We start from the raw sequence: 25551 nt of genomic DNA on the forward strand, positions 1-25551 counted from the left end.
TTATCAGCCTGGATTGTGGGTGTAGTTACAGCAGTCTCTCTGTATTCTCAAAGTGGTGACGTAGGGATGTGTCATCCACACGAAGTAAAAAGGAGGACGGTATTGCAAGAAGATGGGAGGCATCGTACCAAGAAGAACGCCACCCCTCGGACCAGACTGCCAAGCAGGAGAGCATAATAAAAGTTATTTTTCTTCTCTTCTCAGGTCGGGTTGGGGGCAGATATACAGCATTATGGAATGTTGTACTTCACTCCTGAAAAGTGGTGGCCCCATCTCTTATCGGCCGAACCTCGTGACAGGTTCAGTTTAAACCTAATTATAACCCTAAGTCCAAACCATATCCCTAGCCATAGCCATAGTACTAGCCCTAACCATATTCCTATCCTTAGCCTTTACCCTAGCCCTGACCCTAGTCCTATCCTTAGCCTTTACCCTAGCCCTGACCCTAGTCCTATCCTTAGCCTTTACCCTAGCCCTGACCCTAGTCCTATCCTTAGCCTTTACTCTAGCCCTGATCCTGGTCCTATCTTTAGCCTTTACCCTAGCCCTGACCCTAGTTAGGGTTAGGAAATATGTAAAAAAAAGTTTTACTAAAACCTTTTTTCAGAGGGACTTTTTTTTAAATTTGGTCAGCTGTCCCAAAAAGATCTCTGTCTCTGCTCTCAGAAAATTGCAAGTGAGAAAAGCAGGGATCTATGGGAGAGTACAGACAGAACAGCCTTTGTCATCTTAGTCACGGCTTATGCAGAGCGCAGCAGTTGAGATAAGGTTGTCATCGGTTGGTGTGCTCCGGATGGGCAGTGACCAAGATGATAAAGCTCACTTTTTTTATGCTGAGAGCTTTATCATCTCTGTAGCTGCCTATGCAGAGTGCAGCAGCCGATGCCAAACTTATTTTGACTGCTGTTCTATGCATAGTAACATGCAGCAACAACTGCTATGGCAAAGCAGCCAGTGGTCGCTTTACTCATCTGCTCCAAGACGCAACTTTGTGGGCGTGAGGCAAGATTTTGTACCCCCACAGAATTTGGAACCCGTGGTGACCTACCTTATGGCCACACTCAAGATATGCCATCGGCTGTGTGTACTATATTGAAGCCATGTGTGTCACATACGGGTACTGTTTTGTGGACTATATCCAAACTTTGGGGGACGCATGGGTACTATGTAGGTGTTGTTTGAGTTCTATATTCACGCTGCACGGATCATATATGGGGTACTGAGGCTGTTGCATGGAATGGAAAACTGAGCCAACAAATTCCTTCGACATGACCTCAACGAGAAGAACACCCGGGTCAAGAGTGGGAAAAGCAAACAAGTATTTCATAAACATTTCCTTTATAACACAGATGATCCGCTGACTTATTCTGATCTGTTCACACAGGTGTGCAGCGCTGTCATAAAAAATACCTGAGTTATCAATAGGTTTATTCATGACCTTCACTAGACGAGGACCATGCACATTATACAGATCCAAGCAGAGGGAAAACAAATGGAGCATGGGATCTAAGAATGGAAATTGGCACAAGCATATCGCTAATCAAACATTAATGAGAAGAAAATGCTTACAAACAAGTTACATAGGGAGCGATCAGATACAGTTCAGGAGCGGGCATGGTGCAGGCTTTATTAAGTAGATAGAGGGGTTATAATTAACACTTGCACAGAAGACATGTATAGCTTCCCTACATTTAAAAATAAAATGTAAAAAGTGGGAAATAAAAAGTGTCATCTGAATTTCTAAAATTCTGCACTAAATATTTTCTTGTCATAATTATACAGTCTTGCCAAAAGTGTTGACACTCTTAAAATTGATTCAGAAAATGAAGTATTTCCCCTAGAAAGTTATTACAATTTCACATGTTTCGTTTTACACGTTTCCTTTGTGTGTATTGGAATAACACGATTAAAAAACTGAGAAAAAAAAAGGCACATTTTTCAGAAATTTCTTAGAAAACCCCAGAAATGGGCAGGACAAAATTGTTGGCACCATCAATTAATATTTGTTTGCACACACAATTTGGAATAAATAACTGCAATCAATCGCTTCCTATAACCACCAACAAGCTTCTGACACCTATCAACCGGAATTTTGGACCACTCTTCTTTTGCAAACTGCTCCAGGTCTCTCATATTTGAAGGACCCTTATCACAACAGGAATTTAAAGATCTCTCCACGGGTGTTCTATGGGATTTAGTTAGATCTTAAGGTACCTTCACACATAACGATATTGTTAACGATATCGTTGCTATTTGTGACGTAGCAACGATATCGTTAATGAAATCGTTATGTGTGACAGCGACCAACGATCAGGCCCCTGCTGGGAGATCGTTGGTCGCTGAATAAAGTCCAGAACTTTATTTCGTCGCTGGACTCCCTGGAGACATCGCTGGATCGGCGTGTGTGACACCGATCCAGCGATGTCTTCACTGGTAACCAGGGTAAACATCGGGTAACTAAGCGCAGGGCCGCGCTTAGTAACCCGATGTTTACCCTGGTTACCATGCTAAAAGTAAAAAAAAAACAAACAGTACATACTTACCTACCGCTGTCTGTCCTCCAGCGCTGCGCTCTGCTCTCCTCCTGTACTGGCTGTGAGCCGGAAAGCAGAGCGGTGACGTCACCGCTCTGCTTTCCGGCTCCCAGACAGTACAAGAGGAGAGCAGAGAAGCAGAGCGCAGCGCTGGAGGACAGACAGCGGTAGGTAAGTATCTAGTGTTTGTTTTTTTTTTACTTTTAGCATGGTAACCAGGGTAAACATCGGGTTACTAAGCGCGGCCCTGCGCTTAGTTACCCGATGTTTACCCTGGTTACCGGCATCGTTGGTCGCTGGAGAGCGGTCTGTGTGACAGCTCTCCAGCGACCAAACAGCGACGCTGCAGCGATTCGGATCGTTGTCGGTATCGCTGCAGCGTCACTAAATGTGAAGGGGCCTTTACACCGATGCACTCTGAACCTGCAGGACAGCTTGAATTTCTTTGGAACTTGATTGGGGCTGCTAAATCACCATCCGGACTATCATGCGTCGCAACCTTTCATCGATTTTTCCCTAACGTTCACGTACAAGATTAGCTACAGTGCCATGGGTTGTAAACTTCTTGGTTGTGTTGAGCACTATGGAGAAAGGAACATCAAGATCTCTGGAGATGGACTTGTAGCCTTGAGATTCCTGATATTTTTCAACAATTTTGGTTCTCAAGTCTTCAGTCCTCTTTTCCTCTTTCTGTTCTCCATGCTTAGTGTGGCACACAGACACACAATGCAAAGATTGAGTCAACTTCTCCCCTTTTTATCTGGTTTCAGGTGTGATTTTCATATTGCCCACACCTGTTACTTGCCATAGGTGAGTTTGAATGAGCATCACATGCTTGAAACAAAGTTGTTTACCCACAATTTTCGAAAGCTGACAATACTTTTTTGCTCTGTTTTTTTTGTGTGTTGTTCCAATACACACAAACGAAATAAACATGTGTATAACAAAACATGTGTAATTGCAATAATTTTCTGGGAGAAATACTTCATTTTCTGGAACAATTTCAAGGGTGCTAACATTTTCGACCATGTCTGTATATAGGTTCCTGATACAGAGCTTAAAGGGAACCTGTCAGCAGGATTGTGCACCGTAACTTACACACAGTGTCAGGTCGGCGCCGTTATACTGAATAAAATGATACCTTGGTTGATGAAATCTGTCTTCTGGCTGTTCTTAATCTTTATTTTCAGTTTTGTGTTAATGAGATTCTCGCGCCCTAAGCCGGCCGTGGCACCTGCTCTGAAGCAAAATCACGTTTTGTGTGCCAGCTGCTATGGGTGTCTGCTGATGCGATCCGATAGCTGCTACTGCGCATGCGCTGGCGACGCCATTGTACTGGAGAAGAAGAAAAAAATTCCTCCTCCAAGATGGCTATCTCCGAGCTGCTACTGCGCAGACGTGGGCGACGCCATCTTGTTCTTTCAAAAACTCGCTAGTGGGTGCAATTGGATCTCCTAAGCTGCACCCCAATGCACATTACCAGAACGAAAAAAAAAACAATCACAATAACATACAAAAGCTCCAATATCGAAAATTATACCGGATACATTTATTTTTTACACCCAATTTAAATGTTAAGTATTTTCCAAGCATTTATGAACAATTGCCAGCCCTGCCATTTAGACTTTAAAGCATTAAACTGAGAAAACCTTCCAATAATGTACATACTATACTCTTAAGGATTTTCACATGTCATTTTTTTCACATGTCTATTTGGTTTTGGTGACAACAGTATCCAGATTCTTCACTGTCGGACATGTTCTACATAGGAGTTGTCCACTACATTTTATTAGTTTAGAAACGGTCTCCATTGTCTTACAATAATAATAAAAAAAGAAATATATTCCCCTACTGGACCCCTGATGTTCCTCTTATGGGGTGTACTTAATTTTTTTACACACTGCTTCTACATTTGGTCAGTTTTGTGGAAAAAAAAAATAACAGTGTAATTTGTCAAGTGTTACTTTATAAGGTTGAATTTCCCTAAATTTAAGACCTTATAGGAACGAGAATTTAAAGATGGGTGTACTTAATATTTTTAATGAAAGTTTGTGAATGTTTCCAACGGTCTCCAAAATCATGAAAGGAAAGTACATTTGCTGAAAGTACTCTGATCAAAGTTCAATTTTACTTTTGCACGTATAAAATGGAACATGTCTGTATTTTAGAATAAGATGTTAGATAAAGCAAAGGCAGATAAGCCACAGACGGAGGAACGGCCAAACCAAGCAGCTCGAACAAAAATATTAGTGTTTGGCAGGCTTTATAACAATTCTATCACAGTCACGTTTTAAAGCTTTAACGTATGTCCCACGTTTCTTTCCAGGAAAGATGGATATGAGCGCTCCAGCTAATCACACTCTATTCATTAGCTAGTCGATGGCACGAAATAAAGGGACATTGATGCTGACCGGCGGGATGTAGCGATAAAGGACCAAATGCCGATTCATTCACCCTTATTAAGAAGGAAAAATCCAGTTGCAATTAATACCAAGCCAAATCACAATACAGCAAAGGTTCACCTATGAAGTTACGAGAGAAGTCACTGATATCGTTTTAGTGTAGAATTTAGCATTTTATCCATGGAAGGAATCATGGTAGCCACCTATGCCCTTTAGAAGCCACTCAAGCGGTGCTTAAAGTTTAGGATTAGTGATGAGGGGGTAGACTCGTTGTTCGGGTGGTCTCAGAGTATTTATGACTGCTCGGAGATTTAGTTTTCCTTGCCGAAAGCTGGATGATATTACGGCTGCTGAGTACATGTGGGGGTTGCCTGGTTGCTAGGGAATCCCCACATGTAATCAAGCTGTCTAGTAGCTGCAAATCATCCAGATGCGGCAAGGAAAACTAAATCTCCGAGCAGTCATAAATACTCGGACACCACTCGAGCGTGCTCGGGAAAACCCGAGCAACGAGTATGCTCGCTCATCACTATTTAGGATCTGAAGGCAAGCCATTGGGAGTATAGGACATTGCCCGATGGCCCAGAGAATTAGGGGAAATCATAACTCCTCCACCTTGGAAACAAGATCATATGAGCTCCCTAAGTGGTGGCTGTAGGCATGCAGAATTTAATCATGTCACTAACACATTTGTTAAAATAAAGATAAGATATAGTGAACCCCTTTAAAGTGTCACAGGATTCCAGCCAAACTCTAATGTGTATGGCCAGTTTAGGAGACACTTCTTAGTATTCAAACCACAACTCAATATTTCTGTGTCTAAATGAATTCTTAATTTTTATTTTACTCATACTCACTCATGCAGTGGCAATAATTCCACAGCACTTTAAAGACATTATCATCACTGGACCTTTGGGGCTCACAATTTAATTTCCCTATCAGTATGTCTTTGGAGTTTCGGAGGTAAATGGAGAACCCGGAGGTAATCCACGCAAACACTGGAAGAACATACAAACTCCTTGCAGATGGTATCATTGGTGCGATTTGAACCCAGGACTCCAGAACAGCAATGCCAATGTGCTGTCCATATACAATGGAGCAATAGGGAGTATAAATACTGTTCTAGGTCCAAACCCTAAAAAATATTTAATACAACATAACAATGAAGGCAGCACTCCAATGTGGAAATTAAATTAATTCACTCATATTCACAGAAGCACTGTTTCCATGTCGGAGTTTCTGTAAACTTGTTGTCGGGCACTGGTAGTAGAGTGACCATCTTTTCGAAAAACATATACGGTACTTACAAAGACCAGATGCCAAAATGAGACACATTTTTTTACAGAACCATGATTTTTAAGTCGGTTTAAAAATGATTGCACTCAAGGAACAAGCATCTTTCTCATTTGTCAAGTGTTTTACGACCTGTTTACACGGCCTGAATAAACACTCATTCTCCAATCATCAACCGGTAAATGGGCAGTTAAAACCTAGAAGGACTCCAAGACAACTATGGTCACCAATCATGTCCTGGATCCTTATTAACTGGACTGCCATCTTGGTTGTCCAGTGGCTTTGCAAATGTAGATCCTTAATGTTTTCCCTCTGAATAATCTCTTAAAAATCGAGAAACTGTTTTTAATGTTTCTGCATATTTTGTAACAGTGTAATTAGCTTTGTTTATGTAAAGTAAATGGCAGATGAGCCATGATGGACCTCCCAACTTCCTCTGTTTAGGAAGCATTGAATTATATCTTATATGTTCAAACCATCCAATAATGGTAAGAAGAGACATGCCCGTCTGTCTCCAACAGAGGCTCTTCCTGTACATGACTCAAGTGTGATGGGAGGAAAGGGCACGGACTTGAAAGCCTCCCATCTGCCGCCCATTTACTCTGGAGACGAGTGAAACAAACTCAGGAAGAGGCAATGAGTTAGAAAGAGCTGAAGAGATTGCCTTGATCTCGGCAGGGTCACTTGTGGGCCACTCTGTGCCTGGCATTTCATAAACCTGTATTTGGATTACAGCATTGGCACACACAGCTGGTGATGGCTGCAGGCGCTCTTGAAACCTCAACACTTGGAGAAGATAAACAGCCTCTAGTGCTTGAACAAGCAAACTGGAACAAGCCATATTCTGCTGCCTAAACTCTCCCTGCTGTTTCCCTGATAACACCTTATGAGTTACAGTAAAAGCTCAGGTGTGAAAACCTTTATGTATAACATGGCTGATGCAATAGAAGGAAGAGACACAAATCTATGGGTCAAGACGCTCCAAGGGAGAAGACCTATTCTGTGAAGTGCCGTGCAACCTGGGCTACCAAAGAGACTTAGTAAGGTTCTGATGGTGCAACGTTCTTGTACTCCACAAAAAGAGACAATAAAAATGTTCGAACATTTCACATTATTTTAAATTCTACAGAGATGCTTAATTAAAAGCTTTATCTAATTAAACAATTTCTTTTATGTTTTCATTGGCTAGTCGATCACAATCCTAGTGTTCAGATGAATCTGTCATGGACCCCAAGTCAGTAGCTATATTGCCACAGGGAAAGAGAAGTGTTACATAGTTCCTGGACTAAGATGTGGCAAAACTGGTCTTTCAACCTGGATTTTTCAAGTCTATTTTGTCTTTTCCCTTTTTAAAATCTTTGTCCCATTTTGGTCAAATATAGCATATACACTGGATAGGCATATACTGTATGTTTCAGATATGTGGAACCCACATCTATCTTCGAAATAGGGCCCCATCGTGCAACACTGTCAGTGAAGAGGTAGGCACGACTCCATTAATTTGCCAAAAAATTGCCATCTCTCCATTCACCGCATTCTCCATGACCTGCATCTATCAGACATTTATGGCATGTCCTCTACATAATGTAGAAAAAGGGAGTCACTGTTTTTCTACTTCTGTGTATTGTGTACCAATATCATCATTCACATTCAATCCTTGCAGTATAACTAGATCTGTTTATTTAAAGTAAATGGCAGATGAGCGTTGGTGGACATTTCGACTTCCTCCACTTACGAAGCTTGTATTATGTCTTATAAGGATATGCCATAAACGTCCAACATGGTATTTGTTCCATGCAACTATAGTAACCTGTTCTCTGCATCTTGATTGTATAGCTCATCTTAGCCACTTTATTGTGACCACCCCCTATGTGGGGCTCATTTGCCAGCAGTTTAGTAAAAATTCCTTTTTTTTCCAATCTAAGAAGACCTGTTCTGAAACTAGATGGACCAGACTGTCAAGTCCTCCTGAGGGAGAGATGCTCCTTGAACCTGTTTCTCTAATTGGCGAAGGTTCAAAATTAGGGGTTTCTTGCTAAAGAATTTCAGAGTGCCTTGATAGGAAATCTGAAGAAAGGTTTTGTAGACCAGAGGGCAATCACTGATCGGAAGAATAGAAGGAGCAAGGCGAAGAGGAAGACCAGCAACTCGATGGCTTGACACTATCAAGATAATGGTGGAGAAGACCCTGGTGGATCTATCTAGGCTTACTCAAGATCGATCATTCTACAATGCGTACATCCATAAAATTGCTATGGCTTAAAATCAAGACGAAGGTTGTTAAAAAAAAAATGTAATTGATATGAAATGAATTTTCAATGAAAACTTCAAATTGGTGGTATACTATTAAATAAGAAGTTGAGAAGCTGTCATATACAGTACAGACCAAAAGTTTGGACACACCTTCTCATGTAAAGATTTTTCTGTATTTTCATGACTATGAAAATTGCACATTCACACTGAAGGCATCAAAACTATGAATTAACACATGTGTAATTATATACTATGGTCTTCCAACAATCTTGAAGGAGTTCCCAGAGATGCTTAGCACTTGTTGGCCCATTTGCCTTCACTCTGCGGTCCAGCTCACCCCAAACCATCTCGATTGGGTTCAGGTCTGGTGACTGTGGAGGCCAGGTCATCTGGCGTAGCACCCCATCACTCTCCTTCTTGGTCAAATAGCCCTTACACAACCTGGAGGTGTTTTTGGGGTCATTGTCCTGTTGAAAAATAAATGATGGTGCAACTAAATGCAAACCGGATGGAACAGCATGCTGCTGCAAGATGCTGTGGTAGCCATGCTGGTTCAGTATGCTTTCAATTTTGAATAAATCCCCAACAGTGTCACCAGCAAAGCACCCCCACACCATCACACCTCCTCCTCCATGCTTCACGGTGGGAACCAGGCATGCAGAGTCCATCCGTTCACCTTTTCTCCGTTGCACAAAGACATGGTGGTTGGAACCAAAGATCTCAAATTTGGACTCATCAGACCAAAGCACCGATTTCCACTGGTCTAATGTCCATTCCTTGTGTTCTTTAGCGCAACAAAAGAACCACTCAAAGCAAATAGTATCAGGATCCTAGAGAACAACCAAAAAACCAAAACGCAACAAGGATCCTTAAAATATAACTTTTAATATTTAAAGCTAAAAAAGTTTGTTCCAATATATGCAACAAAGGTATTACAAGTTATAACCCATGAAAGTCAGATACAAACTACCTTACCCTGTCTGGTAGCCTATTCTCAATCACTACCTGACAGCGGAGGTTTGCACCCTAAGTTTCTGCGGTAGGCGCCCCTGCTCCTCGACGACTGGCCCTAATAGCCCTAAATAGACCCTATATTCCCTAAAAAAGACGTGTCAAATCTATCCACCCCAGAAAAAATGAAAGAAATATAAAAAATCAAAACACTACACAAATGAAAGTAGAAAAAAATAAAAAAAATAAAATAAAATAAACATAGCAGAAAAACAGAAAAAAATTTTTTTTTTTTTTTTTCTTCTTGATCCGTCGAATCAGAGAGTCCCTTAACATACTGGATATGTCCCTTTTTGGGAAACATCATTGAATGTACAGAAGCACATGATCACCCTGAAGTATATATATGTGATGGTGTGGCCCGCTGATATCTTTCTGGATTAAAGAGACATGGGTGTTATTTCTACCCCTTTGGCAGTGACATTTCTAAATATCCCTATTTAAGGGACTCTCTGATTCGACGGATCAAGAAGAAAAAAAAAAAAAAAAAAAAATTTTTTTTTCTGTTTTTCTGCTATGTTTATTTTTTTTTTTATTTGATTTTTTTCTACTTTCATTTGTGTAGTGTTTTGATTTTTTATATTTCTTTCATTTTTTCTGGGGTGGATAGATTTGACACGTCTTTTTTAGGGAATATAGGGTCTATTTAGGGCTATTAGGGCCAGTCGTTGAGGAGCGGGGGCGCCTACCGCAGAAACTTAGGGTGCCAACCTCCGCTGTCAGGTAGTGATTGAGAATAGGCTACCAGACAGGGTAAGGTAGTTTGTATCTGACTTTCATGGGTTATAACTTGTAATACCTTCGTTCTTTAGCGCAAACAATTTCTTCTGCTTGTTGCTTGTCCTTAGTAGTGGTTTCCTAGCAGCTATTTTACCATGAAGGCCTGCTGCACAAAGTCTCCTCTTAACAGTTGTTGTAGAGATGTGTCTGCTGCTAGAACTCTGTGTGACATTGACCTGGTCTCTAATCTGAGCTGCTGTTAACCTGCGATTTATGAGGTTGGTGACTCGGATAAACTTATCCTCAGAAGCAGAGGTGACTCTTGGTCTTCCTTTCCTGGGGCAGTCCTCATGTGAGCCAGTTTATTTGTAGCGCTTGATGGTTTTTGCCAGTGCACCTGGGGACACTTTCAAAGTTTTCCCAATTTTTCGGACTGACTGACCTTCATTTCCTAAAGTAATGATGGCCACTCGTTTTTCTTTACTCAGCTGCTTTTTTCTTGCCATAATACAAATTCTAACAGTCTATTCAGTAGGACTATCAGCTGTGTATCCACCAGACTTCTGCACAACACAACTGATAGTCCCAATACCATTTATAAGGCAAGAAATCCCACTTATTAAACCTGACAGGGAACACCGGTGAAATGAAAACCATTTCCTATGACTACCTCTTGAAGCTCATCAAGAGAATGCCAAGAGTGTGCAAATCAGACATCAAAGCAAAAGGTGGCTACTTTGAAGAACCTAGAATATAAGACAGAATTTCAGTTGTTTCACACTTTTTTTAAGTATATAATTCCACCTGTGTTAATTCATAGTTTTGATGCCTTCATTGTGAATGTACAATTTTCATAGTCATGAAAATACAGAAAAATCTTTAAATGAGAAGGTGTGTCCAAACTTTAGGTCTGTACTGTATAGGCTCCATAAAAACTCGATAGCTGTCGGCCAACGAGCATTCAGACAACAGTTATCTGTCTTGACTTCCCCATTCACAGGAATACTGGGCTTGGCAAAGTGCTACGGTATTCTCAATGAGAGAACCCCTATTAGACACCTCAATCAATGGCTTATCTCCACGACGAACAAAAAAATGTTGATTTTCCTATGATCAGATCCCTCACTCCCACAACCAGGGGAGAGCCAGGAGGCCCCCATATACAACAAACTGTTGGCCCATCCCACCAATATTAACCCCTTTCTACCATTAGACGTACTATTCCGTCCATGTGGGGTGGGCCTTACTTCCCAAGGACGGAATAGTACGTCATAGGCGATCGAACGCGCTCACGGGGGGAGCGCGGCCGATCGCGGCTGGGTGTCAGCTACCTATCGCAGCTGACATCCGGCACTATGTGCCAGGAGCGGTCACGGACTGCCCCCGGCACATTAACCCCCGGCACACCGCGATCAAACATGATCGCGATGTGCCGGCGGTGCAGGGAAGCATCGCGCAGGGAGGGGGCTCCCTGCGGGCTTCCCTGAGACCCCCGCAGCAACACGATGTGATCGCGTTGCTGCGAGGGTCTCCTACCTTCCTCCCTGCAGCAAGGCCCGGATCCAATATGGCCGCGGCATCCGGGTCCTGCAAGGAGGGAGGTGGCTTACCAAGTGCCTGCTCAGAGCAGGCACTTGGTAACGCTGCAGCGCTCTGAGACAGATCGGTGATCTGTCAGAGTGCTGTGCAAACTGTCAGATCACCGATCTGTATTGTCCCCCCCTGGGACAAAGTAAATAAGTTAAAAACATTTTTTAAAAGTGTGTAAAAAAAAAATAAAAAAATCCTAAACAACGAAAAAATATATATATATTATTCCCATAAATACATTTCTTTATCTAAATAAAAAAACAAACAATAAAAGTAAACATATTTAGTATCGCCCGTAACGACCCGACCTATAAAACTGTCCCACTAGTTAACCCCTTCAGTAAACACCGTAAGAAAAAAAAAAAAAACGAGGCAAAAAACAACGCTTTATTATCATACCGCCGAACAAAAAGTGGAATAACACGCGATCAAAAAGACGGATATAAATAACCATGTTACCGCTGAAAGCGTCATCTTGTCCCGCAAAAAAACGAGCCACCATACAACAACATCAGCAAAAAAATAAAAAAAGTTATAGTCCTCAGAATAAAGCGATGCAAAAATAATTATTTTTTCTATAAAATAGTTTTTATCGTATAAAAGCGCCAAAACATAAAAAAAATCATATAAATGAGGTATTGCTGTAATCGTACTGACCCGAAGAATAAAACTGCTTTACCCATTTTACCAAACGCGGAACGGTATAAACGCCTTCCCCAAAAGAAATTCATGAACAGCTGGTTTTTGGTCATTCTGCCTCACAAATATCGGAATAAAAAGCGATCAAAAAAGTCACGTGCCCGAAAATGTTACCAATAAAAACGTCAACTTGTCCCGCAAAAAACAAGACCTCACATGACTCTGTGGACTCAAATATGGAAAAATTATAGCTCTCAAAATGTGGTAACGCAAAAAATATTTTTTGCAATAAAAAGCGTCTTTCAGTGTGTGACGGCTGCCAATCATAAAAATCCGCTACAAAACCTGCTATAAAAGTAAATCAAACCCCCCTTCATCACCCCCTTAGTTAGGGAAAAATAAAAAAATTAAAAAAATGTATTTATTTCCATTTTCCCATTAGGGTTAGGGCTAGGGTTAGGGCTAAGGTTAGGGCTAGGGTTAGGGTTGGTGCTAGGGTTATGGTTAGGGCTAGGGTTAAGGCTACAGTTAGGGTTGGGGCTAAAGTTAGGGTTAGGGTTTGGATTAGGGGTGTGTCTGGGTTAGAGGTGTGGTTAGGGTTACCGTTGGAATTAGGGTTAGGGGTGTGTTTGGATTAGGGTTTCAGTTATAATTGGGGGGTTTCCACTGTTTAGGCACATCAGGGGCTCTCCAAAAGCGACATGGCGTCCGATCTCAATTCCAGCCAATTCTGCGTTGAAAAAGTAAAACAGTGCTCCTTCCCTTCCGAGCTCTCCCGTGTGCCCAAACAGGAGTTTACCACAACATATGGGGTATCAGCGCACTCAGGACAAATTGCACAACAACTTTTGGGGTCCAATTTCTCCTGTTACCCTCGGGAAAATACAAAACTGGGGGCTAAAAAATAATTTTTGTGGGAAAAAATGTTTGTTTTATTTTTACGGCTCTGCATTATAAACTTCTGTGAAGCTCTTGGTGGGTCAAAGTGCTCACCACACATCTAGATAAGTTCCTTAGGGGGTCTACTTTCCAAAATGGTGTCACTTGTGGGGGGTTTCAATGTTTAGGCACATCAGTGGCTCTCCAAACGCAACATGGCGTCCCATCTCAATTCCTGTCAATTTTGCATTGAAAAGTCAAACGGCGCTCCTTCCCTTCCGAGCTCTCCCATGCGCCCAAACAGTGGTTTACCCCCACATATGGGGTATCAGCGTACTCAGGACAAATTGTACAACAACTTTTTGGTTCCAATTTCTTCTCTTACGATTGGGAAAATAAAAAATTGGGGGCGAAAAGATAATTTTTGTGAAAAAAAAATGATTTTTTATTTTTACGGTTCTGCATTATAAACTTCTGTGAAGCACTTGGTGGGTCAAAGTGCTCACCACACCTCTAGATAAGTTCCTTAGGGGGTCTACTTTCCAAAATAGTGTCACTTGTGGGGGGTTTCAATGTATAGGCACATCAGTGGCTCTCCAAACGCAACATGGCGTCCCATCTCAATTCCAGTCAATTTTGCATTGAAAAGTCAAATGGCGCTCCTTCGCTTCCAAGCTCTGTCATGCGCCCAAACAGTGTTGTTTTTTTTGTCTCCACTTATGGGGTATCGGCGTACTCAGGACAAATTGTACAACAACGTTTGGGGTCCATTTTCTCCTGTAACCCTTGGTAAAATAAAACAAATTGGAGCTGAAGTAAATTTTTAGTGAAAAAAAGTTAAATGTTAATTTTTATTTAAACATTCCAAAAATTCCTGTGAAACACCTGAAGGGTTAATAAACTTCTTGAATGTGGTTTTGAGCACTTTGAGGGGTGCAGTTTTTAGAATGGTGTCACACTTGGGTATTTTCTATCATATAGACCCCTCAAAATGACTTCAAATGTGATGTGGTCCCTAAAATAAAATGGTGCTGTAAAAATGAGAAATTGCTGGTCAACTTTTAACCCTTATAACTCCCTAACAAAAAAAAATTTTGGTTCCAAAATTGTGCTGATGTAAAGTAGACATGTGGGAAATGTTACTTATTAAGTATTTTATGTGACATATCTCTGTGATTTAATTGCATAAAAATTCAAAGTTGGAAAATTGCAAAATTTTCAAAATTTTCGCCAAATTTCCGGTTTTTTTCACAAATAAACGCAGGTAATATCAAAGAAATTTTACCACTATCATGAAGTACAATATGTCACGAGAAAACAGTGTCAGAATCACTGGGATCCGTTGAAGCGTTCCAGAGTTATAACCTCATAAAGGGACAGTGGTCAGAATTGTAATAATTGTCCCGGTCCATAACGTGCAAACCACTCTTGAGGGTAAAGGGGTTAATCCAACTAATATAATTCAGTTTGTATGGCCGGCCATACACTTTAAATGGCTGTCATCAAAACGATGCTTCTGCTGATCGTTCAATTGACAGCCATCTCAGCTGGCTCTCCCATACACATGAGTGCTTGCTCGGCCGAAAGCTCCTGTGTTTTCTATGAGAAAGCTGCGGCTTATTTCAGGTAAAACAATGCGATAGGCAGTCAGAAATCGAAAATGCCTGATCGACATCTCTCACAACCATCATTCGTCCAGCACCCACATAAACATCAGCGAACTCGGCCACCAGACTAATGAGTATGGGGACCTTCAGTTCACCAATGAGATCACACATGTCAGATAGACGCATGTGGATTGCATTAGGCCATTCATAGGTAAGGGATTAACACCAAATCAGTAATATATATATATATATATATATATATATATATATATATATATATATATATATATATAAATTAGGGTTAATTTATGTCCGAATTGAGGGCTTATTTCCCATTGATCTTATGTATTTAACACAAGAGTGACAACCAATAAAGATGCACTTTGAGATGTAAAGTTAACTCCAACTTTCTGATATTTGATGACTTTTGAGAAAACTTGTTAATGCATTGCAATGCAACAATGAAGTAGTAATTAACATCTCTGAATTGAAGCACAGCTGATTTAGCACCACTCGAATAATGCTACATCTCCTACTCTGTGATAAATGGGGAATTCCTCTATTTCTAATGATACATCATAATTCAGTAACAATTTGCACTTAAACAAAATCCAGTGGTAAGTTTCTCCTAAATTACATATGAGGCACAAGCTCCTCAGTAACTTGTCATAGCTAAGCTCCTCCACAATGCTGCTCCCTATAGCGTATCTTATGTCGTTCCTTTACAGCTTTCCACCTTTGCTCTCCAGTCTCCCAATAATCAATACTTATATTCTTTCCTTATCACTTCCTCTCACCTCCATATGATAAAAGAATAAACTAAAATAGCGTTATACCTGTATATGACCCCGTGCTGATGAAGGAACATGAGAGCTGAAGTTACTTCCGCAGCATAAAATCGTGATCGTGGCTCATCAAATTTTCGTGAACGTTGGATTTGGAACATCAAGTCTCCACCATTTACATACTCCATAACGAAAAAGAGACGATCCTGTAAGAAAATTAAAAAAATAAAAAATGCCATTGTTAACAACTTTTTGACTCTTCTCGTTTCTGCAGAATTTCAAATTTTTTTTCGCGAATATAAGGTTTATGCCTAAAACATTAATACACAATAATAAAAACATCGGAAGCACTTTCCCTTAAAACAGAATCAATTGTCCCCTGTCTACTATGGAAAACTAACCAAGCAACAGAAAGGTTGGCACATCAGAAAAGCCAGTAAATATCAAAATCCGTCCTCAGGAATCAGGACATGTACCTCCTAATAAGGCTTTAGAAGTCAATGAGACTGATGATATGATATGAGTTGTTCAAGGTTTCTCATCTTCAAATTGTCCAACCTCATAAACAATAGACTAACAGCGGCCAAATGCATCGATATCGAAGGCTAATGTGTATGGGGGGCCCTGAAAATCATCTGGTAACTATCTGGCATGTTTGATTTCGCACTGCCGATCCCTTCGTCAGGACTAAGCCACTGCCAGAGATGTTTGGCAGTGGCTCTTTCTAAGAGAAGGAAGGAGAGTTTGGCAGAACAAGTGTTCCTGTGTAAGGAGAGACACGAGAGATGGCCAGCGGGCCGAAAGATTTTCTGAGTGTATGGGGAAGAGAGGGGTTTAGGATGGCTATATTCTTTAGACAGTCATCAGCAGACTGCTTGTTTTGCAGATATTCCAACCTACCAATGCATATATATACAGGTACACTTTAATGCGCCTCTAGCGTTTATTATTCATTTATTATGCTTTGCTTATATAGCACCATCATGTTCCGCAGCTCTTTACACACATCACTTGTCCCCATCGGGGCTCACAATTTAAATTCCCTATCAGTATGTGTTTGGAGAGTGGGAGGAAACCAGAGACCACGGAGGAAACCTACGCAAACACGGGGAGAACATACAAACTCCTTGCAGATGTTGTCCTTGGTGGGATTTGAACCACTGAGCTGTCCCCACAAGGGTAAGACATTGTGTGAGTCCTGGTCATTAGGACGTTCCAGCACGTAAAATGTCATGATGTCCCGGAGGCCTTCATTTCAGTGCTGACCAAGGAAGATTGCAGAACCAGATGCCACAAAGTGGCAACAAGGACCAGGTACCTGTCAATATTTTTACTCAACTCTTGTAGAGAAATTTCATAGCATGGGACATGATCAGCAGTAATCTGCAAGAGAACCTAACAGTATATAATCCACTTCCCTATAGAGCTATGATGGGAAATTACCATCATACACTAGCCAGTAAAAACAATGGGCTGTCTATGTAAGGCTTGTGCTGTTAGCACAAAAAAAGCACTTATTACTATAAAAAGATCCTACAAGTACTCTGTAATCTAAGCTAAGAATGTTCTAATACGATCTTTGAAAACTGTTTTTCTAAAGTTCCAGGTTGCAACGAGGGCATAAATACAAGAGGTACAGAGGGCGCAACGGCCAACAGGTCCAGGCATAAAACAAGGGCTCGATAGCTTCTCTGCCTCAAGATTACTCCGACTGTAGGTGACTGATTTCTGGTCCTCAAGCTAATGACATCACATCCATTGAGACAGTTTTGCCCCTGGATCTTTGAAAACTCCTTTAAGACATATCATTGCATGGGCACGAGGATGTCATGCATTTAGAGTCACCACATAAGACCTTTTCCCAATAGTCGGGAGAATTAACTATTAATAATAAGACTGAAGAACAGCTAATACACCGTGTGTTCTCGTTACGTCTTTGGACCATTTTTTGGCATAGCGCTTATCTAGGTCACCACTTCTCAAGGTAAATTCGTCAGGTTTGGAACCTGCAACAGAATCTGCTGAGTAACAAGTAACCAAGGAGCTGCAAAACCGGGATCAGACAAGTGAGGAAGTGGACGACAGGTCAGAGAAAGGCATTGATTGATGTGCAAAGGTCGATGTATCACATAATGTATTTCATGTCATAAATCACGAAGACATCAATACCAGATATTAAGATCGCTTTTGCATCAGTCTAAGGCCGGGTTCACACAAACATAATTATTGGGTCTACGACACGTTCTGCTCGTCTGCATCGTAGCGCTGACTGCCATTACCTGCGCTATTCTCATCCTCAATATGTGCTGATGACGAGCAATGGAACATTGACTTGGGCACATGGACAGAACTCCAACTTTATTTTGTTACGTCCGCTTTTGCAAATCCTGCAGAACGATTCCATAAAATCAGTAGCCAAGTAAGTTTTATTTGCAACTTAGAGCGTATCTGTCCAGAAGAGCCCACAGGTCTTGCTGCCCTCACGACAAGGTACAACTTTGGTTGCACTTACCAGACGATTGGAATGGTCCCAATAATCATGTCATGTAACTTTTTTTTAAAGTGGTCAGTACCACTTTATTATTGTTCTGCCAACACTATAGGTGTGTAACATCAAATCCTCCTGCCCATGTCCAATGGTTTGGCTGATGTCACGTTATAAAGCAGTTGAGGGAAGTGGGCAATAAGACCAAGCTTTTCTACAGGTTTTGTATAAATTCACATTAAAACAAAGCAGATCTGTCACCTATGAAATTACCTAAATCGTACAAGATTGCTGATAGTTCTCTATGGCAGGATACGGAACCCATACATTGTATGATGGGAAATGTGCGGTGGGTCTGTAACTCACACATGTACAGCATATTTATTCTCCCAAGACTGAAGCGTACTTCGTAAGTAAACACATAGAAAAAGTTCAAAGCTGACAACTGTTCCCATGCTTTAGCAGACTTGTGCAATTACATAAAATACCAAGTGATGCCAACACCGAAAAGCGGTAACAGCTCAACGAAAACAACACTTAACTCCCTGGCTAGATTTGCACAATCTTGGCAAGATATGACACCACATGCTTTTGTCATAGTCGCTCAAATAATGTGTCTTGTGTTTTAGTTTTGCAAATCCTCCCATAAGGGCTTAAAATATTTATACTGACAAATCACCTTCAGTGACCTTAATTAGGGAATTGCATAGGTAACAACTCCCCAATTAAAACATTCATGCATAAAACATTCGTGCACGGCCCTTGCCTGGAGAAACTTAGAAAACCATCGGGATTTCAAAGTTAAAACTACACATACCAGTCTTATATGTCCCGAAACTGTCCTGGTTCTCATACACTGTAAATTGACACTTTTTTGGGGGGTGGCTTTTTTTTCCATCAGCAAACTGCCGGCACTATAGGTTCCAGAATATCCTTCCATTCACTTCCAAGACTACATTGCTCCTGCTATCCTCAAAAAGCTTGCTTGCTATAATCATAAAAGACCTGCTGTATAAATCCGGTTTTGGTGTTGTATTTTAATCTTTGGCAAAGTTTTTTTTTCCCCATATCACAATCTGTACTGAAAATGAAGAGAAATATTGCAACTGTTTTAGATTGTAACTTTCTGTTGCTTGAGGAAACAACAGGTAAACATTAGTCATAATAAACAGATTCAGACCCTATATTTTATATTAAGGCATCTAATAAGCGTGTACAAAGGTCAATGTAAAGGAAGAGGGAACAGGTTCAACTGTGAGATCATACACTGTAATTGGTGGTTAATTCGTTATCAGTTGTCACTGTAATTCTGCCTCTGATGATAAGGAGTTTGCTGAAAACTCTTCCTGAAAGGACAAGTAGAGGTTTAAAAAAAATCCCCAGTGACTAATCTGAATATTGCAAGACAATTAGGGATATTGTTCACACTGAACATAAAAGCAAACTCTGCAGCGACTCTGCAACCAGAAACAGATTACACCAGACAACAAGCAGTGGCCTTTAAGGTTGACAGAATGGCTACACATAGTTGCTGGCTTTTTGGAATGATTTTTCATGCTAAATATGTGACTTCGGCCTAATAAAGTGTTGTCATGTCCCACGACCTGGGAATTATTCAGACCTGTAGTATGATTGTATTATTGTTGTTATAATGCTATACAATCAGGTTTTCCTTTTGACATTTGTCCTATCTGTCTCTCTGTAGCCTAGCTCTGATGTAGATAACCCTTCCATTCTTCTTGGTTAGTATTCAGTCAGCCATTATTGTCTAACGTTTATCCTTTGTACATCCCTGGCTAAGGATCAGCTTTTCATCTGTTGCTGTTTTTTTTGTGCATAATACAAGAATTCGGCCTGAGAATAAAGCTCTCCTGGAACCTTCATTCCTGCCTCTGCTGCAGATGGGTTGACACTGTCAGAAATAGTTCTTGGTGTGAGTACTGGTTCAAAACAGACATTCCTAGAAATGCTGTCTAAACAATCCTTACAATTGCAGCCCAGTTATGGAGTAGACAAAGTACTTTAATTAAGTACTTAATTGATCAACACCAAAGCAATAATTGTATCAAAACCCCAAAATTAAAAATTGTCCTATATTACTAAATCAAAAGAGCAATGGTCAAAATTGGGTCATTATATTAATTTTACTTATTGATATAACTGCAGCTTCATTGTTCATTTTTTTTAAGTATCTCTAGAGATGAGTGAACCCAAACTTAAAAGTTTGGGGTTCGTACCGGACAGTAGTGTCCGATGCTAAACACCAAATTCGGACTTCTCCTGGAAGTTCCTTGCAGAGTTAGGAGATCCGGTGGAAGTCCAAGAGAGAGAGAATTTTCCAACTCAATAGTTTGGGTCCCCATTGTTCTGGTTCAAGTTCATGTACAGTTCTGGTACCCAAACCAAACAATAAATAAAGTTTGGGTCAGGTACCAGAACCCGATCTTCCACGGGACAGCTTATTCCAAGTTATCAGCATGGGAGGACAACAAGGGGTAAAGCAACTCCCAAAGCAAACAGGATTAGAAATCTGTCCACGGTGGTATTATAAGTAACACAATGGCATCCACCGTCCACATTATCACTCGCTGTGATGATGGCTCCTCACTATTAGGTATGAAGTGTTTTATTGTTATTATAAGTAGCTATTACTATAACCATAAAGCAAACTCATCGCTTCATCCCGTGTCTAACTAAACATTGGTGGTTTCCAACGGATTTTCATGGTATCAGAACAGAAGCCAAATAGTTGGGTCTAATACTGTATCAGTCAACAGGAACACTACACCCCGGGCACATTTTTAGCAACTTCACCTTTTGTCCCTGGTGGTTTGTTTTACCGGTTCAACAACGGAGTCCTTTGGCTGAACCCAATATCTTCTCCATAAATGGTTAAGCACTTACCACTGAACGTTCTCCTACTTTTACATTGTTTTATCCCCTCTTTATTTGTATGATGCTAACTTAATTCATGGTCCTTGCACCAATTATAAACTCTCATATTAGTTCCTGAAATGTATGGCTAAATGTACATGGATGAATCACTGATCCATACAAGTCCAAACTTGTACGAAGCTAGAACATGGCACACGTAAAGTCTGTGGGGATATGTATAACTCTGTATGGCGTTGATTTCTTGGCTGTACACAATTCTATTCTGCTTTATTTATATGGAATCCATTGTTGACATGTATGAGGGTGCAATATGGCGGCACACTTCATGCACACAGTTTAGAACCACAAATGTTTATTGATTCCATGTGCCACCATACTGGCTTCAATGGCTTTGCCCTGTGCACCAGGTCTTGTCTGACAAGCATGTGCACGCCGCACTCAAGAATATGATGAAAGTTACAATTCTTGAAGCATCAGGACATGAAGTGACAATATAAAGTTTCGACCCCTCCCCAGCGCCTGCTACATCCTTATCACCGCACAAGCTGGGAGTAGCGACTCTACGATAAAGATCCGGAATAGGTCGAAACATTATATTGTCGCTTCATGTCCTGATGCTTCATATTATACCACGATTTTTGTGTTTATTTCACAATAAAATAATTGTAACTTTCATCACATTCTTGTGAGTGCGATGGTGGATTATTCTTCCATGACTTGCTGGGAGTGCAGACCAACACTTTCTACTTAAGAACATGCACACAGCATGGAATAAACATAGTAACATAGTAACATAGTTAGTAAGGCCGAAAAAAGACATTTGTCCATCCAGTTCAGCCTATATTCCATCATAATAAATCCCCAGATCTACGTCCTTCTACAGAACCTAATAATTGTATGATACAATATTGTTCTGCTCCAGGAAGACATCCAGGCCTCTCTTGAACCCCTCGACTGAGTTCGCCATCACCACCTCCTCAGGCAAGCAATTCCAGATTCTCACTGCCCTAACAGTAAAGAATCCTCTTCTATGTTGGTGGAAAAACCTTCTCTCCTCCAGACGCAAAGAATGCCCCCTTGTGCCCGTCACCTTCCTTGGTATAAACAGATCCTCAGCGAGATATTTGTATTGTCCCCTTATGTACTTATACATGGTTATTAGATCGCCCCTCAGTCGTCTTTTTTCTAGACTAAATAATCCTAATTTCGCTAATCTATCTGGGTATTGTAGTTCTCCCATCCCCTTTATTAATTTTGTTGCCCTCCTTTGTACTCTCTCTAGTTCCATTATATCCTTCCTGAGCACCGATGCCCAAAACTGGACACAGTACTCCATGTGCGGTCTAACTAGGGATTTGTACAGAGGCAGTATAATGCTCTCATCATTTGTATCCAGACCTCTTTTAATGCACCCCATGATCCTGTTTGCCTTGGCGGCTGCTGCCTGGCACTGGCTGCTCCAGGTAAGTTTATCATTAACTAGGATCCCCAAGTCCTTCTCCCTGTCAGATTTACCCAGTGGTTTCACATTCAGTGTGTAATGGTGATATAGATTCCTTCTTCCCATGTGTATAACCTTACATTTATCATTGTTAAACCTCATCTGCCACCTTTCAGAATAAAGATATTCTACATGACGTCAAAAAGGTTATCAGAAGAGATGACCAAATTCATTTACTTATTATGAGCAATTGATGGTTTGTGGAACACAAAGAATCACCATTTATTCCTACTAATTCACCAAAACTATACCTGCACTTTTTTAGACGTTACACAGAAATATGCGTAATTTTGACAAGTGCTCAGATCCCCTCTGATTGCTAAAATTAAGGCGCACTCAGCCAAACAATGCTCTCCTCATAGAAAAGGATGTCCTCAAATGATAGTCTATTGAGTCAACAAGGTGAAGGGATCACTAAACCTAAGGAGCAGTCTTCGAAACGCTGCTCTTCTCCGAGAAAAGGACATACTGAAAGAATAGTCTATGGCGTCAACAAGGTAAAGGGATCACTAAAACTAAGGAGCAGTCTTCCAAGCATGGAACTCCTCTGAGAAAAGGACATACTGAAAGAATAGTCTATGGATTCAACAAGATGAAGGGATCACTAAAACTAAGGAGCAGTCTGCCAAGCACTGCTCTCCTACGAGAAAAGGATGGACTCAAATGATAGTCTATGGAGTCAACAATTTTAAGAGATCACAAAAACTAAGGAGCAGTCTTCCATGTGCTGCTCTTCGTGAAGAAAAGGACATACTCAAATGATAGTCAATGGAGTCAACAAGATGAATGGATCACTATAACTAAGGAGTAGTCTGCCAAGCACTGCTCTCCTACGAGAAAAGGATGAACTCAAATGAAAGTCTATGGAGTCAACAATGTGAAGAGATCACTAAAATTAAGGAACAGTATTTCATGTGCTGCTCTCCTCTGAGAAAAGGACATACTCAAACAATTGTCTATAGAGTCAACAATGTGAAGGGATCACTAAAATTAAGGAGCAGCATGCCAAGTACTGCTCTCCTCCGAGAAAAGGAAGGACTTAAATGATAGTCTATGTAGTCTCCAAAGTGAATGGATCGATAAAACTAAGGAGCAGCCTCCCAAGCACTGCTCTCCTCCAAGAAAAGGATGGACTCAAGTGATAAATTATCTTGGTAGCACTTCATACTGAGTAAATGGAACATGTTGTCGATAAATTGAAATTCTATGCGTACAGAATGATCATGCAGCGTGCATGGATGAGCAGCCAGTCAGTCTAAACAGGCCAATAAATAACAGCTGATTGGATTGTATGTACGGGGTGACGGTTGTTTAACACAACATTAATATGGTGCAGATCATGAAAGATAATTTTTTTTAGCAAATTATGCCACAGTTCTGGTTAATTTAACTTGGTAAGTCTCCCCCATTGTTATAAGTGCTCACCATTTTCAGTATATCTGCTTCCTGATATGGGACATTTCCTTCTGAAATCACCTTTTGTTTCTTTGCTAAGCGCATGTGAATGTCCATCACATGCATCGGGAAATTCTTCCGTTGCACATGTCACATGGGTATATAGACCTGTATAAGCCCAATGGAGGTATCTGCTAGGCAGGTATACATGATTTTGCTCATTCAAGCGAATAAGGCTGAGAAGACGTTCTATAGACACGAGTGGCACGGTTTACAGATATTTTTCTACTCCCATAGAGACCCTTTAACCTTAACATCCACGTAGCCTCGTCTCAGTAGATCGGCCAATAATGGCTGGGATAATGGGAGGATGTGGCAGTCACAACCTCTGCAGAGATTGATGAGTGATCTCATTAGTTGTATAGTACACCGCGTCCGGTCAGCTCGCTCTGTTTAGATGAACATGAACCGTACTCAAGTTTGTGTTTGTTATAAGTGGAAGAAGACGTTGACGATAAATACATGGACTGAAAGGACGTCTTTGATGGGTTGTTTTTTGCTTTGCTTTGTTTTCTTCGGAAAGATGCTGATGAAACCCTGTGACACTTATCTGGAATCGCTGTACTAAAATCATTTAGAATACCAGATAAACAAGCTCGCGAGTCACATGTGATCACAACATGATTAGTATCCGAGAACTTCAGACATTCAAATACACAACAGGACCATTGTACAAATATTTTCCTGCTCGGAGCAGCATTACAGCTGTTGTAAAACTACAAATCTCAGCAGGGAACTATGTCCTGGTAGTTTGGCTAGTAACTGAAAGACGATTGGATTGTACACAGCCAACAACCAGGATAAAGCTTTCTAAATGGGCCAATAGTTGCAAATGTTTTTTTTTTTTTTTTTTTTTTTATTCGTTTATTAACAACAAAATAGTAATGTTACAAACATTTTGCATCCAAGATTGTCACACATAAACTGTAATATATATAAATTGCATATTATTAAGTTCGGAATAAAATACAGTTGTCATCTATAACCAACATTGTATTGTGATTATTAAAACTGTTGGATCAATGGTAACACATGAAATTTTACAAATAGATTATATCTACGCTAACTGCTAACTTGCCGCCGTATTCTACGATAGTCTTCACTCAATACCCCAACAATTCTATAGAGTAAAATGGGAAGAATTCCACCTGCCCCAGATTTTTTCGAATTTGCCTGGACATCCTCTGTTCTGATACAGCGTGCGCTCATATGGAATGAGTGAGTTGACCAGTTCGATCCAAGCTCCCCTAGTTGGGCTTGTACTACCCATCCACCTCAAAGCCAATACCTTTCTTGCCATAAAGAGCGCCTCACGTAAAAAAATATCAGTATAGTGATCCCAAGTCTCCTCCTCCCATACTCCAAATATACATACTAATGGGTCAAGGGGAACCGGAATGGACAACAGTGATGTAAGTAGTGAAGTCACCTCCCTCCAGTATTGAAAAACAACAGGACAGCACCATATCATGTGAATGAAGTCTGCATCTAAGGAATGGCAG

General features: G+C 40.7%; 1 protein-coding gene across 1 annotated transcript in view; it reads right to left on the reverse strand.

Annotated features, from left to right (window-relative positions):
* The window catches only part of PRKCE (protein kinase C epsilon), a 468593-nt gene that overhangs the window by 51783 nt on the left and 391259 nt on the right, over window positions 1–25551 (reverse strand). The window contains exon 11 of the mRNA XM_069768630.1: window positions 15765–15919. Coding sequence (XP_069624731.1) covers window positions 15765–15919 — 155 coding nt within the window. The remainder of the gene's footprint in view (window positions 1–15764; window positions 15920–25551) is intronic.

This window comes from Ranitomeya imitator, chromosome 5, assembly GCF_032444005.1.
Source record: "Ranitomeya imitator isolate aRanImi1 chromosome 5, aRanImi1.pri, whole genome shotgun sequence".
NCBI classification, from domain to species: Eukaryota; Metazoa; Chordata; class Amphibia; order Anura; family Dendrobatidae; genus Ranitomeya; species Ranitomeya imitator.